This window comes from Rhinopithecus bieti, unplaced genomic scaffold (genome assembly GCF_001698545.2).
Source record: "Rhinopithecus bieti isolate Rb0 unplaced genomic scaffold, ASM169854v2 scaffold_2409, whole genome shotgun sequence".
Classification (NCBI taxonomy): Eukaryota; Metazoa; Chordata; class Mammalia; order Primates; family Cercopithecidae; genus Rhinopithecus; species Rhinopithecus bieti.
The window spans coordinates 324,200-341,803 of NW_016803686.1; the positions used below are offsets into that span (position 1 = coordinate 324,200).

A 17,604-nucleotide genomic window follows, 5' to 3' on the forward strand; every position below is an offset into this window, starting at 1 on the left:
AAACCATTATTCTGGAACTTTTTGTGCTTCAAATAAAAACATGTATTTGACACTTGCTAAATTCATACTGTATTCAGCTATGTAGTTTTTCCTTTCCTTATGGGTGCTGTGCTCATTCACCATTTTTTAAGAAAAGTAATTATCCACATTAATGCTCATTTTCCATAATTTAGTATATGAGATATGCTGCCTATAGGGATGTCCTTCTCAAAGCAAAACCTCCCTGTCTTTGGAAGGGCAGAGCAACACTTAAAGGAGTGATAGCAGAAGACTCACTTTCCTTTCTGACTATGAATTATACTTTGATCTCAGTTCCAAGCTTATCTTTGTCTTGGGCTATAGATCCCACCATCATTTCTAATTTACTGTTGGTAATTTGTTAGTTTTAAATGTTACTCTGGCTTTTAACAATAAGTGATGGTTGTTGAGGGCTGCAGTGGACCAGAAATCTAGAACTGGAAAAAATTCTCTGCTCTTATTACTCAACTCCCTTGCTGTTGATGAATGAGAATTCATTGGACAGGGAATGCTTTTTTTTTGAGACGGAGTCTTGCTCTGTTGCCCAGGCTGGAGTGCAATGGTGTGATCTCCGCCTCCCGGTTCAAGCGATTCTCCTGTCTCACCCTTCCGAGTAGCTGGGACTACAGGCACCTGCCACCACACCCGGCTAATTTTTGTATTTTTAGTAAAAACGGGGTTTCACCCTTTTGGTCAGGCTGGTCTCAAACTCCTGACCTCAGATGATCCACCTGCCTTTGCCTCCCAAAGTGCTGGGATTACAGGCGTGAGCCACTGCTCCCATCCAGGAATGCTTTTATAACTAATTGGTACTTATAAAAAGTAATCCATCTGACGTAGCATATACAGAATGTGTTAGTTACAAAAAAGACATTTGTGTTAGATAGATGTATTATTTAGAATTGTTGATAGTACTTGTATCCCACATATTTTAGGCCTTGCTATTCCTTCATGTATTTCACTTACTACATGGGAGCTCACCCTTTAGGACAGGAATTGGAAAACGTTTTCTGCAAGGGTCTTTGGCTTTGGAACTATATGGTCTTTGTCACAACTACTGAACTCTGCCATTGTATTGTAAAAGCAACCATACACAATACATAAATGATGGGTATAACATTTGTTTCAATCAATGTGTGTCAGTAAAACTTTGCAGAAGAAGTAGGTAGTAGCTAAATTAGGCCCACAGGCCATACTGTGCCAGTCCTTGATTTATGTTAATTATTATTAAAATGAGGCATGTATTGGGAACAAAAATTTTATAAAAAAATACTTAGGCATAAGAATTGTTATATTTATAAAATAGTTCAAATTATTTGGCTCAGTAATCATCTGAGAATCCTGTTTCTTGCCAGTAATTATCTTTGCTAGCAACTTTCCCTATGATCAACCTATATGTCACTTAGTGGAATAGAAATGTTTACTTTTGTTGTGTATAGCACATCTTGAAGTGGATAATACAGCTTTTTTTTTTTTTTTTTTTTTTTTTTTGGAGACAGAGTCTTCTCTGTTGCCCAGGCTGGAGTATAGTGGCAGGATCTTGGCTCACTGCAACCTCCACTTCCCGGGTTCAGGCAATTCTCATGCCTCATGCCTCATGCCTCAGCCACCCGAGTAGCTGGAATTACAGGCGTGCACCACCATGCCCAGCTAATTTTTGTATTTTTAGTAGAGACAGAGTTTTACCATGTTGGCCAGGCTGGTCTTGAACTCCTGACCTCAGGTGATCCACCTGCATTGGCCTCCCAAAGTGCTGGGATTACCCACTGCGCCTGGCATCACAGCTTCTCTTTTTTTTGGTCCTGAGATGGAGTCTCACTGTCACCCAGGCTGGTGGGCAGCGGCATAATCTCAGCCCACTGCAACCTCCGCCTCCCAGGTTCAAGTGATTCTCCCACCTCAGCCTCCCGAGTAGCTGGGACTACAGGCATGCACCGCCACTCCCGGCTAATTTTTGTATTTTTAGTAGAGACGGGATTTCTCCATGTTGGCCAGGCTGGTCTCAAACTCCTGACCTCAGGTGATCTGCCCACCTCAGCCTCCCAAAGTGCTGGAATTATAGGAATGAGCCACCACGCATGGCCTCCTCACAACTTCTTAATGTGAACTTAATGCTACTAACAACAGTAGTACCCTCTACAAAATTATTTCCTAAGGTGATGGTTTTCTAAATAACAAAATAAACAAGTTTCCATTACACTCGGAATTCTAGAAGTAATTATATCTGGCAACCATTAAAATTTGTGCAAAGCTAATTTGTTTTTTAAGCTTACCTATCATTTATGCTATGTATACATTTCTAAAACCCCTGGAGGAAATACTACATAATTGACATTTCAGTGTTTTACATGACAGTGATAATCACTGAAATAAAATACTTTTTATTTCTAGATTGATGAACATAGGATATGTGTGTGTGTAAGAAAACGACCACTCAATAAAAAAGGTATGGCACTTAATGAGCTCTAATAAAAGATTGATTTTATCTTATTTGTAATGTATTTTTATAATAGCAAATCAAATTGGTTTGGAAAAATGTAAATCATTTCCTTTGATTTGTATGTAACCATTATGCAGATTTCTATGGCTAAACTTGTCAGTTTGTTACTGCTCTGAATCATTGCCATTCCGAGTCTTGCTTCACAGAAATCTTGATTTTGTTTTTACTTTGCTGTTGAAATATTTTGTCTTAGTGAGTTGCATATTTATGGGATATTATCTTTATATGTACAGAACTTCCTACATGTATCTTAATTCTTACTACTTAAAATAATTTTTGTATATGAACTCAAATGCTGTGAAAATTATTGGGCATTGATTTTCATTTATTCTTTTAGAAACACAAATGAAAGATCTTGATGTAATCACAATTCCGAGTAAAGATGTTGTGATGGTACATGAACCAAAACAAAAAGTAGATTTAACAAGATACCTAGAAAACCAAACATTTCGTTTTGATTATGCCTTTGATGACTCAGCTCCTAATGAAATGGTTTACAGGTAGGTAAATTCATTTTAAATCAGAATTTTGTTCTTATGCCATGTGGTCATCAACACCTTGAAATTTACATTAATTGTGGGATATTTCTTAAGAGGTGCAATATGCTGTTTTATTCTGAGTTTAAACAAAGAGAATGTAATAAATGCTGTAATGAATATTAACACTTGTTCTCTGTAATGCTCCCTGAAATCACAGTTTCCATTGCTGCTTGCTAAATAGCTTATGACACATATATATACATACATATGTATCAAACAAACCATGTATATGGATAAGAAATTTCTGGAAAATGTTAACTTCTAGGAATAGGATATGATGAGGAGGACTTTTGATTTTTACCTTTTAATCTCTGTACTAACAAAGAAATTTGAAATGTTTGTTTGAGGCATGGTCTTGCTCTGTTGCCCAGACTGGAGTGCAGTGGCACGATCACAGCTCACTGCAGCTTCGACCTCCCAGCCTCAGGTGATCCTCCCATCTCAGCCTCCTAAGTAGCTGGGACCACAGGCATGCACCACCACACCCAGCTAATTTTTGTACTTTTGGTGGAGTTGAGGTTTCATATGTTACCCAGGCTAACCTCAAACTTCTGAGCTCAAGTGATCTGCCCGCCTTGGCCTCCCAAAGTGCTGGGATTACAGGCGTGAGCCACTGTTATGCCTGGCCAAAATACCTGTTATCAGTAAATTATTAATTTATCTAAATCTGTATTTATTATGTATCATCACTTAAGGCGAAAAAGTTCCGTATTTGCATTTAAATTTGTCATCTTTAAGCTTGGAGATAGTTTTAGTACATGAGATTCTTGTATGTTTTCTGTATTCAACTTATAAATAATTCAAATTTACCTGTGTTATACATTGGTATCTCAAATTTTTATGCCAGATTTAGATTTTCATACATTAAGTTTGCAAACATTTCTAATAATTACAACATCAGTTTTAGCAGTATTGTTATTTTGGTTTATCTAGGAATATAACTGTCTTTGTAATTGCTTGAATGCTCTGTCTGGTTGTCCTTTTTCATAAAAATGCCTAGAAAGGAGAAATTTAGAGTTAATGAGACTAAGAATTGAAGGTGTTACAAAGGAAATAGTTTTGAGACCAACTCCTTTTGTCTTCACCAAGTGTACTGGGTAGTCAGTTGTAAAAAAAAAAAAAGGATCAAATTAAAGAACATATGAATACTACATAGAAATATTTGTGAAGAATGTATTTAAAAGGGAATTATAATTGTTAATTGTAGAAGTTTTTTTAGCTTTCTGAAGAGTCCACTCTTCCTTTTCATTCCCTCTTTCTACTCCTGCCTCATAAAATATGTTTGACTTTTATAATAGTTTTTAAGAAATTATTACAAATACAGGCATGTTTCTGGGTGTATGATTTAGTTTTTATGATTTTGTTTTTACCCTGTATTTATGTTTCTTAACTTTATCAATATTTATCCTTCTCCTCTATCTCTTATACTTAACTATTATGGATTGAGGAGTTACATGTTTTTTTTTGTGGGGAGGTTTGGGAGGGCGGGGTTGATCTAACTACTTAGCAGGCTCATCCCTAGTTCTTTTGATCAGAACTTTTCCTGCTCTTTTGTTCTGTACTTTCTTCAGTTTTGCCTTTTACAAAACAAAACAAAGACAGCAGTTATATAAAATATTCTACTTGTAGATCTGTTTTCCATCTTTTTTTTTTTTTCTTTTTAAGACGGAGTTTCGCTCTTGTCGCCCAGGCTGGAGTGCAGTGGCACGATCTCGGCTCATTGCAAGCTCCGCCTCCCCGGTTCAAGCGATTCTCCTGCCTCAGCCTCATGAGTAGCTGGGATTACAGACCTGTGCCACCACGCTCGGCTAATTTTGTATTTTTAGTAGGGACAGGGTTTTACCATATTAGTCAGGCTGGTCTCAAACTCTTGACTTCAAGTAATCCACCCAACTCAGCCTCCCAAAGTGTTGGGATTAGAGGCATGAGCCACTACGCCTGGCCTCCATCATACTTTTTAGTTTACTGTTCAGGAAAAAAGTACTTCTTATACCTTCCCGCCTTTTAATTTTAACTCTAGCAGTGGGTTATACCAATACGTTTGAAATATAATTCAAGGCCAGGCACGGTGGCTTACGCCTGTAGTCCCAGCACTTTGGGAGGCCAAGGCAGGTGGATCGCCTGAGGTCAGGAGTTTGAGACCAGCCTGGCCAACATGGTGAAACCCCAATTCTACTAAAAATACAAAAATTAGCTGGGCGTGGTGGCAGGTGCCTGTAATCCCAGCTACTCAGAGACTGAGGCAGGAGAATTGCTTGAACTCGGGAGGCGGAGGTTCCAGTGAGCTGACATTGCACCATTTGCACTCCACCCTGGGGGACAAGACTGAGACTTTGTCTCAAAAAAAGAAGAAAAGAAATATAATTCAAACCATAATATTTAGGTATCATTTTCCAAAATTGAGGCTGTCAACTTATTAATAGAATTCAATGTCCTATAAGCGCAATTTATATTCTTTTTCCTTAAGTATAAATTACTTGTCTAAATTCAAGGTAGTCATCATTTTCTATTTATTTAGATGATCTAAAGATAATATTTTGCAGTTTTTTTCCTCTGTTAACTTTTAAAATTGAGATTACCACTCTTGTTTATTCTGTTTTGTTGAAATTATAATACTTTTGTTTTATTGTGTATGCCTTATTGTGACCATTGTTTATTATGGAAATATTGCTTGAAATTAGGCTTTAAGTAGCTTTAAGTAATTTTAGCGTATGATATTTAAAATTCTTAAATCAATTCTTCGATATTGTTATTTAAGATTTTTAACAAATATTTGTTTAGAATCTTGCTGTTAAGTTTTGTTTATTAATAAAATACTTTGTATTACTCAGCATTAGTTTTATTCATCAAAATATTGGTGACACATTCTGACTGATGCATTTTATTTTTAAGGTTTACTGCTAGACCACTGGTGGAAACTATATTTGAAAGAGGAATGGCTACATGCTTTGCTTATGGGCAGACTGGAAGTGGAAAAACTCATGTAAGTAATTTATTAAAGTTACATTCTGGTATGAAGCTACAGTTTCTTTTCCTTGTAGCTTAATTCCGAGACCTAAATTCTTAAGAGTTATTCCTGAGTAATGTCTGTTCTTTATTTTCTTTTTAAAATATAGACTATGGGTGGTGACTTTTCAGGAAAGAACCAAGATTGTTCTAAAGGAATTTATGCATTAGCAGGTAACTGTCCTTTTTCCATATAATTTGGAATATTCTTCTTAGGTATTATTCAGGTAACTTTGAAATAAGGCTTTAAAATATTGTTCAGCAACTATAATGCTATATTGACTGTGTATTATGTCAATTATAGGCTATTAGATTTGCTTGAAAACGAACTGTATGATATATATATTCACAAGGATTTTTTTTTTTTTTTTTTTAAAGAAATAGAACTGTAGGCCTGGGCGTGGTGGTTCTTTCCTATCAATCCCTGCACTTTTGGGGAGGGCAAGGGGAGTGGATCACTTTGAGGCTCAGGAGTTTGAACCAGCCTGGCCAACATGGGTGAAACCCCATCTCTTAACTAAAAATACGAAAAAAAAACTTAGGGCCAGGTTGTTGGTGGCGGGCGCCTGCTAATCCCAGGCTACTTGGGAGGCTGGCAGAAGATCATTTGAACCCAGGACGCAGGGTTAGCAGTGCAGCCAAGACCCCACACCACTGCATTCCGCCTGCTGGCAACAGAGCAAGACCCATCTCAAAAAAAAAAAAAAAGAACTGTTAAGTTGGGAGGGGGCAGAAATCTTGATTATAGTTGTCATGAGCCGTATTTCTAGCACATTGTTGGGGTTAGTCTCAGTGAATTTCTGAACTGTTACAAAGCTAGCTATGGGGTATGGAGTAATAACTCATTATGGACACCTGTAATTTTATTGCTAATTTATAATTTAAATTTAATATTTAAATAAAAGTAGCCCCTTTTACGGAATCGCAACGAGAAAGCTTCTTATTATACTATTTTTTTGTAAAATTATATTCACTTTCTCTCTCTCTCTTTTTTTTTTTTTTTTTTTTTTTTTTTTTTTTTTTTTTTTTTTTTTTTTGAGACGGTAGGTCTCCGCTCTGCTCGCCCAGGCTGGAGTGCAGCTGGCCGGATCTCAGCTCACTGCAAGCTCTGCCTCCGGGTTTACGCCATTCTCCCTGCCTCAGCCTCCTGAGTAGCTGGGGACTACAGGCGGCCCACCACCTCGCCGGGCTAGTTTTTTGCATTTAGTATAGAACGGCGGTTTCACGCGTGTGTAGGCCAGGAATGGGTCTCGATCTCTCTGACCTCGTGATCCGCCCGGTCTCGGCCTCCCAAGTGCTGGGATACAGGCCTTGAGCCACCGGCGCCCGGCCTCTCTTTTTTATATTGATACTATATCCTAGGTTAAAGATAACTGATTTCTCTAGAATAGACAATTGGAGTGCCTTTTTTAAAATATTTATTGCATCTCAATTTTTGTATATGAAATTTCTTGGACAGCTCGAGATGTCTTTTTAATGCCTAAAGAAGCCAAACTATAAGCAAGCTAGAACTTCAAGTATATGCAACCTTCTTTGAATTTATAGTGGAAAGGTAAAGTGGGAACTTTTTTAATTTTCATTTTTTTTAAATATATATATAACATTAACATTTGCACATTTTAACCATTTTAAGTTCAATGGCATTAAATATATTCACATTGTTGTGCAGCCTTTACCACTATAATTTATGTGTATTTAGAACTTTTATGTTAGAATTTATGTTATGAGTTTTTTTTTTTAAATGTCCTTTGAAACTTTTCAACTTCAATGTTGAGAATTCTTATTCTAATTATTATTTTAATCTCTGAAATAATTCTTAAACTCTGTGTGACTTATTTTTTTAGAACCGATATTTTAATTGCCACAGGATCTTGCTCTGTCACCCATGCTGGAGTGCAATGGCATGATCACAGCTCACTTCAATCTCGTGAGCTTCCTGCCTCAGCTTTCCTAGTAGCTGCGACTATAGGCATGCACCACTATGCCCAGCTAATTTTTTTTGTTTTTAGCAGAGACAGCGTCTCACTATGTTGCCCAGGCTGGTTTTGAACTCCTGAGCTCAAGCCATCCTCCTGCCTCAGCCTCCCAAAATGCTGGGATTACAGGCGTGAGCCACTGCGCCTAGCCTCTTCTTTACTTTAAAGCTAGTTTTCTAATTTGAATATGGTTTTTCATAGGTGTTTGACTTGCTAAATAGGAAAACAAAATTAAGAGTTCTAGAAGATGGAAAACAGCAGGTTCAAGTGGTGGGATTACAGGAACGGGAGGTCAAATGTGTTGAAGATGTACTGAAACTCATTGACATAGGCAACAGTTGCAGGTAAATTTCATTTTGATTAAGAAAGGAAACTTCAGTTTTAGAAGCTTTGGGTATAGCATAACAAAACGAGGATGTTATCTGTCAGTACATCTTGGAAGTAAAAATCATTGTTCATAAAAACTTGTGTTACATGTAAATGTGAGTGACAATTATTATATTGATACTATATTACAAATATATTAGAAATATGCCAGATTAAATTGTATGAATCTGGTTCTATTTAAGTGTTACAACTCAGTGTCTTATCTGTATTTAAAAGATGAAAACTAGCTAAAGCAGTGTTTGTTGCTGCTGCTGTTTTTAATGAAAATAATGTGGTTTGAATATGTTAATTGAAATTTTTATGTATCAAGATGTCCCTAATCACATTGCAGAACATCCGGTCAAACATCTGCAAATGCACATTCATCTCGGAGCCATGCAGTGTTTCAGATTATTCTTAGAAGGAAAGGAAAACTACATGGCAAATTTTCTCTCATTGATTTGGCTGGAAATGAAAGAGGAGCTGATACTTCCAGTGCGGACAGGCAAACTAGACTTGAAGGTGCTGAAATTAATAAAAGCCTTTTAGCACTCAAGGTAAATAAAATATATTTTATCATGAAAGGTCTTTTGCTTTTAACTTTAATTTTCTTTACTCAGTTGCAAAATAATAGTACTCGTTTTACCTAATAAGAGGTTTTCGAAATTCAGATGCTTATAATTTATAGTGTGATTTTATTATACCCAGAATTTTCCTTGCACACATTCTTTATTCTTTTAGATGGGATAAAGGATATGTGAGTTAGTAGGTCAGTTCTGGGGCTACATAGGTAGACTCCAGAGGGTCTTTATTTTTCTTGAGACTAAGTCTTGCTCTGTCACCCAGACTGGAGTACAGTGGCGCAGTCTCAGCTCACTGCAACCTCCACCTCCTGGGTTCAAGCCATTCTCCTACTTCAGCCTCCCCAGCGGCTGGGATTACAGGCACGTACCATCATGCCCAGCTAATATTTGTGTTTTTAGTAGATAGGGGTGTCACCATGTTGGCTAGGCTGGTCTTGAACTTCTGACGTCGTGATCTACCTTCCAAAGTGCTCGAATTACAGGCATGAGCCACTGTGCCCAGCCCAGAGGGTCTTAATTAGCCATGTTTTCTGGGAGGAGGGCAATGAACCACTGAATTGAGCTAAGAAATAGTTTCTCAGAAAAACGTGGAATGGCTTTCAAAATGTTAGGCCAGGTTATTACATCTTTTCTTTGAGTAGAAAAGCAAAGCTGGGAAGGCTGTAATAAGACTGTGTTTTTTTCTTTTGGAGTGCGATGTTAAGAAATTAACTTTTTACAGTTATCCTACTGCCTGTCACTTTCAAACACTAGTCATAGTTTCCAGAAATATCTCTTGGAAGAATAAAGTAGGTTTTTTTGTTGTCATTTTTTATTTTCTTGAATTAGCATTTATGGAAACACCTACACTATGCTTTAAAACTGTTGGCCAGGCACGGTGTCTCACACTTGTAATCCCAGGACTTTGGGAGACTGAGGTGGGTGGATCCTCTGAGGTTAGGAGTTCGATACCAGCCTGGCCAACATGGTGAAACCCCATCTCTACTGAAAATACAAAACTTAGCTAGGTGTGGTGGCAGGCACCTGTAATCCCAGCTACTTGGGAGGCTGGGGTAGGAGAATTGCCTGAAGGCCAGAGGCAAAGGTTGTAGTGAGCCAAGATTGTGCCACCACACTCCAGCCTGCGTGACAGAGTGAGACTTTGTCTCAAAAAAAAAAATAAAATAAAACTGTTAGTAGAATTTTCACAGCTGATCAGACCTTAAATGTTGGAAGTTGTAGTAAGAGACCTTTTAACATGTTAATTAAGATTACCCTTTATAAGAAAGACTAATCTGTGAGACTTGTTTTCTTAATTTTCAGGAGTGCATCAGAGCCTTAGGTAGAAATAAACCTCATACTCCTTTCCGTGCAAGTAAACTCACTCAGGTGTTAAGAGATTCTTTCATAGGTGAAAACTCACGTACCTGCATGGTAAGTTTATGTTTATTTTTTGTTTGTTTTATTTTATTCCTGAAGGAGTAACTACACAATATTTATGGAAAATGTATTAGTGACAATCATTTGAAACCTTCTATTATGAGTGATATGGTGATATTTAAGATGTGGTCCCTCCCACTCTGATAGAGAGGATTATATTGCAGTTATATAATTTCAGCATCTAGGTGTTCTTGAAGGCTGGTCTTTCTTGATTTTTTTCCTTTTTCTTTTTCTCTTTCTCTTTCTCTCTCTCTCTTTCATTTTGAGTGTAGGTCACACTTTTCTTTATGGTCATATGTCTGGTAATTTGGGGTTATATCATGTGTGTTATGAATGAACGTAGAGACTGGATTCTGTTATGTTCTTCTGAAGGTTATTGGTTTTTTTGTTTAGCAGAAATTTAACTAAACTTACTCCAAACTCTTATCTCCCCTGGGCAACAACTGTAATTGAAAGCTTTGTTTAGTCCTTTCAGATTTAGCTGTGTTGCCTATAGTTTGCCTTGTGTATGTCTAGGTCAGGAATCAGCTAGGGATTTGGGCAGTTTATATATAAAAGTTTGTCCCAGAAGGGAGAGTACCACACTCTCTGTAGCACTTTCCCTTCTGGGACAAAGTTTACTTTTCCAGCTGCTATGAACTGCACTCCCAAACTATATCCTTTAATTTCTTAACCAGAGAGGCTGCAAGTTTTCAGTTAAGTTTTAGTTGCCCTGTGTGACAGCAGCAGAGCTTGTCCTCTGTCAAAAAGCTGTTTAAAAAAAAAAAGTCGGGTGGAGTGGGGATCAGTCAGTACTATTCCTTCCAGGTGTTAACCTCCTCCATTTCTGCTGGATTTTGATTGTTTTCTGGTGCCTTCAGAGTTTGTATTTAACTAGACTTTATCTGATTATAGATACAATAATATAATCTTGGAGTTGAGATAACATTAATAAGTCTTTATTTTTAAATAATCATGGTAAGATTAGACCTAAATGAGCTGTATGTCAGTATTATTGTCTTGATCATTTATGACATTTTCTTTACCTCTGCATTTTTTTTTCCTGTAGATTGCCACAATCTCTCCAGGAATGGCATCCTGTGAAAATACTCTTAATACGTTAAGATATGCAAATAGGTATGAGAGATAGTTCTCCATTTTGAAATTTGAGGGGAGTAGAGCAGTATGCAGTATAATTTAATATCTGATAGGGTAAATCTTACTACATTGTTCTTTCAATTCTCAAAAAAAAATGTTTTGCATATTATTCCTTAAGATGATATGTAGAATCATTATGTCAAATTCTAAAAATAAGTGGAAATGGGTAATTTGAGAAGGGATTAATCACTTTAGTAAAATTGGTCTTTTTATCCTAGAACAAGGTTTCCATTTCACTGTTTTATTTCCTAATATTTTACTGCATTTAAATCATGCAAATTCTTCTTATTACATTAAGACTGAAGTAAATCAATGTCAGGGACCAGTTTGTATTTCTTGAATTGTTTTGGTATATGGTCCAGATTATTCCTGATAATATTAAATGCTATATATGGGGAATCTAGGATTTGAGGAAGAAGTGATAGCACAGTTCTTTCTGGTGTTCTTTTTTTTTTTTTTTTTTTTAATTTATTTTTTGAGACAGAGTCTCGTTCTGTCACTCAGGCTGGAGTGCAGTGGTGTGATCTCAGCTCACTGCAACCTCCACTTCCTGGGTTCAAGCGATTTTCCTGCCTCAGTCCCCTGGGTATCTGGGACCACAGGCATGTGTCACCATACCCGGCTAATTTTTGTATTTTTAGTAGAGGCGGGGTTTCACTATGTTGGCTAGGCTGGTCTTGAACTCCTGACCTCAGGTGATCCACCCACCTCGGCCACCCAAAGTGCTAGGATTACAGGCGTGAGCCACCCCGCCTGGCCCTTTCTGGTGTTCTGTATAGGTTACATTTTTGTTATTCATATTAATAGTCTTATAAACATTATAAACATTATAACTGGGTTATTACAGATAGAAGGACAGAATGCATTATAGACTACTAAAGCAGTTTATTCTATATAGTCATGAAATGCCTTTGGAACTTTGAATTATAACGGGCATATTTATATTTGATCCATAGATTTTTTCTCCACTGCTCTTGAGTGACTTTATTTACCACTGATCTTATTTTGAATGACTGTTTAGTGTTAACTTTCTCTTCTCAAATGTTAAATTTGTGATTTTAACCTAGAGACAAAATTCCTCTTTGTAATCCATTTCTAGTATAGCAGTTCTCTTAATTTTGCTGGACAGAAATATCTGTCCTATTTCTTTGTTTTAATCACTATGGAAATGTTATTTTTTAATTTTTTATTAAAATGTAAAATACTTATGCATATAGAAAAGTACCTAAAGTATAAGTGAATAATTAAATGGATAATGGATATTTATAAAGTGAAAACTCCTGTCACTGGTTTGGGAAATAGAGCATTATTGGCCCCCCAAAAGGTTCCCCATGTGCTCCTTCCTGTTCACAAATCCTGAATAACATGCCTTATTCATTTATGTCTACCCCGATGTAACCCATGTATTAACTTCTGTGGAATACTTTACTTGTTTTTTTTTTCCTCTTTATAAAAATAATTTTACTACCTACGAATGTTATCTCTCGGTAACATAGGTAGCTGTATTTGAACATTACACAAATGGTATTATAACCCCCCAGATTTTTTTGCATCTTGTTTCTAAAGAGATTTTTTTAATGGTAGTAAACACTGTTGGACAGTATAAACCTATTGAGCTTTTGTAAAAAGGTATTAAAATATAATCACTTCTTTAAAAATGTAATAGGGCCAGGCGCGGTGGCTTACACCTTTAATCCCAGTGCTTTTGGTGGCCCAGGCGGGTGGATTGCTTGAGCCCAGAAATTCGAGACCAGCCTGGGCAACATAGCAAAACCCCATCTCTATAAAAAATACGCAAATTAGCCTGGTGTGGTGGCGTGCATCTGTAGTCCCAGGCACTTCGGGGGGCTGAGGTGAGAGGATTGCTTGAACCTGCAATGTTGAATCTACAGTGAGTTGTGATCGCACCACTGTACTCTAGCCTGGGCAACAGAGCAAGACCTTATCTTAAAAAAAAAAAAAAAAAAAAAAGAAAAAAAACTACATTTCTAAGTATGAACTATTGTATTTTCTAAATTTAATCCCTTTTAAAGTTTGAATTATGAGCTCCTAGCTACAGATCCTTATTGTGTTAGTTTTAATTGATCTTTGTAATTAACATTTTGATAGTGGGATTTTATCATTAATTTAAAATGTTTATTTCAGAATAATTCTTGAGAAAGATGAGGAACAGCCTAGTGTAGTAGATTCTTGCCATGTTATAGAATTAAAACAAACAAAACCCCTCTATTTCTTAAGATTTGAGACAACAAAAGATTCCTCCCTAATATTGTGAAAATGCTCTATCTAGCTGTTCCTCTAGTTCACTTAGGTCAAAGTAAAATGTTTTAACCTACTGTTATATCATGTAACTCACTTGCAACATGACTAACCATTTGGGACACTGTATTAATCCGTTCTCACACTGCTACAAAGGAATACCTGAGACTGGGGAATTTACGAAGGCTTATTTGACTCACAGTTCAGCATGGCCACAGAGGCCTCAGGAAACTTACAGTCATGGTGGAAGGGGAACGGGAAGCAAGGCACCTTCACAAGGTAGCAGGAAGGAGAAGCGCCAAGCAAACTTGGGAAGAGCCTCCTATAAAACCATTAGATCTTACGAGAACTCACTATCACAAGAACAGCATGGAGGAAGTTGCCCCCATGATTCAATTACCTTCACCTGGTCTCTCCCTTGACACTTGGAGATTATGGAAATAATAATTCAAGATGAGATTTGAGTGGGGACACAGGGCCTAACCATATCAGACACATAATTTTTTCAATTTTATTTCCAAATCTCGAGGAATAAAGATTTTCAGCCTTCCTTGATACTCATACCAATGTTTTATGACCTTAAGAGTCAATTTTTTTTTTACAGCCCAAAATAATTAATTCCTCCTTTATACTAAATCTGCCTTATTTTATTTAGGCCAATACTTTGAGGTGATGGGTAGGTGGCGTTACATTAAAATTTTTGTATTTTTAGGAAGCTATTTCTCTCTTAACTATTTAAACTTTTTTTGTATTTAAGACATAGCTTAGTGATTGAAGTGTTATTTCTCAGGACAAAATAGGTTTAATAACTTCCTTACTACTTAATGGTACTAAAGCCTTGGGAAAGTTACTTAACCTCTCTCTGCCCTTATTTCCTCATCTTTAGAATGGACAGTTAATGACCGTGTCCATCTTAAAGGATTGTTTTTGAGGAGTAAAAGAAGTGATCTGTGTAAAATGTTTAGCACAGTACCTGAAATATATTAATAGGAATAGTTATTCCTGTTGCTACTTTAGTGAGCAGTTCTGTCTTAAAAATTCAGTTAGACAGATGTGAAAGCAATGTTTTTTCATATCCTTATATTAGAATCATATACTTTGAAAATTTTATGTGGGAATTGTGGGATAGTTTGTAACAGTACACATTGCTGCTAAGTGATTAAGTGGACAAGTCCAGTTCATTAGATGACAGTTAGAGATACTTTATTTATTTATTTAAGATGGAGTCTTGCTGTGTCACCCAGGCTGGAGTACTGTGGCACAATCTCAGCTCACTGCAGCCTCTGACTCCTGGGTTCAAGCGATTCTCCTGCCTCAGCCTCCCAAGTAGCTGGGATTACAGGTGCCCATCACCACGCCCAGCTAATTTTTTTGTATTTTTTAGTAGAGATGGAGTTTCACCATGTTGGCCAGGCTGGTCTCGAACTCCTGACCGTAAGTGATCTGCCCACCTCAGCCTCTGAAAGTGCTGGGATTACAGCATAAGCCACTGCACCCAGCGAGACAATTAGAGATAATTTACAGGGAAGTACAGGGGAAAACTTTCAGAGTGGAAGGAATGGTTGTACCAAGGGAAAAAAAATTATAGGATGTGTGAGAAACAGACAGTGGCCTCTATCCTGAAGCAGAGATACTTAATCTTTGCGTGATGGAAGAGGTTAGAGTGATTAGAGTGATTAGGAGTTTTTAGTAACATTGAAGAATATGATTCTTGTACGTAGTATAGTTTGGCTTGGGCAAGAGAGCTTTGGATAGAGGAAAAAATGTGTGGATGAAGCAAATAGGGTGTCTAAATTAAAAGATTTAGATAAGAAATGGGGTGGGAGTGAAAATAGTTGTTCACATTAGAAATTTAGATTTTTCAGGCCAGATGCCGTAGCTCATGCTTGTAATCTTAGTACTTTGGGAGGCCAAGGCAGGAGGATCACTTGAGTCCAGGAGTTTGAGACCAGCCTGAGCAACCTAACAAGACCACATCTCTACAAAAAAAATAAAAAATTAGCTGGGGGTGGTGGCACGCCACTGGTAGTCCCAGCTGAGATGGGAGGATTACTTGAGTCAAGGCTGCAGTGAGCCATGATTGAGCCACTGCAGCACAGCCTGGGTGACACGGTGAGACCTTATCTCAAAAAAAAAAAAAAAAAAAGATATTTACATTTTTCAGCATGTGTGGTAAATAAACTTTCAAGGATAAAGGGCAGATGAATCCAATATTGAACCTTTGACAGTAGATATTACCAATAGGTCAAAGAAAGACTGTTAGTAGAGGAAATATGTTAGTTTGATTTATATGAAGATATTGATACTTGTTTTTGACCTATAAAGACAGGAATTTCATTTGGTTCAACCTAAGAGAAATGACAAGAAAATCAGAGAATATGGTTATTATTTTGAAGTGTTTAAATAACATAGGCTTTGTACTCAGGGCTAGGTTTTAACCTTAGTTATGCCACATTCTCAGTGAGTGACCTTAGAGAAGATACTTTATTTCTGAGTCATTTTTCTCATCTATAAAATCAAAGATGGTTGAAGGACTAAATAATATAATGCCTAAAAATTACCAATCCTAATACCTGACATGTAGGAGGTACTTAAATATTTTATATTGATATGAAATAGGGTTGGCCCAAAGGAGACATAAGGAATTACATAGATGGGGTGAGAAAAATCATAATTTGGTTAAATGTAACTATTGAAGATGTTAACAAAAGCAATTTAAATTTCATTGCTAAAGGCTGTTCTCAACCAGAGTTGTTCATCTGAATCACCAACCACTGAAAATAGAGTGAATATTTTCTCAGTTATACTAAGGACATTTCACAGCTAATACCATTCTGGATGCGTAGGAAAGAAGTTAATTCATTACAAACAATGGATGCCTTAAGGCATTAGTACTTAATTCCCTTGTGTCCAGTTTGAAAAAGATGGCAAAAACGTTGAAGAGTCATGAATGCTAATAAACAAATAGTCGTGGTACTGACTACATGAAGAAATTAGATTGAGTGGTCATGTAGTTAGAGGGGCATTTCAGATTTAAGTGATTTAGTTAAACTTCTAGGAAGGATTATGAGAAAAGAGGAAAATACACCAGAAAGGAAAGACCTAGGACTACAGAGCAGGGGATCGATAGAACAAAGATGTTCAAAAACCTCTTAAAATTTGTTATTTGTAAAATAATATTCTAAATACATTGTCACAATAATATCAATATCCTTTTCTAAACAAAAGTGAATGAAATGTGCAATGTGCATTGCTGTCTTTCAAGAGCATTTTCTTTTAATTTGTTGCTGTTTTGGTGCTGCAGAGTAAAGGAGTTTGGAATTAGTCCATCAGACATTCCCTTCTCACAGGGTAGTGGCAGTCGCCCTGATCTCTCTCCTTCTTATGAATATGACGACTTTTCTCCTTCAGTTACCAGGTCTACTTCATTCTATACATAAGATGTTCATTTTTATAGTTTCTTTTGAATTGTGCTTTGTATAAACATTTCATTTGCTATGTTTGTCCTGAGCCATTTTAGTTTTCATTTTCATTTCATTTGGCAGGTGGTGGTTGTACTGCATGATCTGCATTCTTATGTCTTTTATTAATTTGTTTGCTTTAAAATGTTGATTTAGAATTCAGGCTTCCTATTTCCCCCTCATATTTTTAAGGATGATGTCACTTTTGCATACTTAACCATTAAAAGATAAATTGTTAAAAGATAAATTATCTTGCTTAAAATGAAGAGATTGCCTTTATGCTGTATGATCTTATGAGTTTCCTTGTCTGCAAGGAGCCTCTTGACGTAGAAAGTTTAC

General features: G+C 36.7%; 1 protein-coding gene across 1 annotated transcript in view; it reads left to right on the top strand.

The window, feature by feature from the left end:
- Positions 1-17,604, top strand: part of KIF2A (kinesin family member 2A) — an 86,424-nt gene that overhangs the window by 54,720 nt on the left and 14,100 nt on the right. Inside the window, 13 exon segments of the mRNA XM_017850638.1 lie at positions 2,410-2,464; positions 2,856-3,018; positions 5,950-6,040; positions 6,174-6,237; positions 7,523-7,542; positions 7,544-7,564; positions 7,566-7,599; positions 7,602-7,615; positions 8,241-8,383; positions 8,758-8,962; positions 10,292-10,402; positions 11,457-11,524; positions 17,109-17,222. Coding sequence (XP_017706127.1) covers positions 2,410-2,464; positions 2,856-3,018; positions 5,950-6,040; positions 6,174-6,237; positions 7,523-7,542; positions 7,544-7,564; positions 7,566-7,599; positions 7,602-7,615; positions 8,241-8,383; positions 8,758-8,962; positions 10,292-10,402; positions 11,457-11,524; positions 17,109-17,222 — 1,103 coding nt within the window.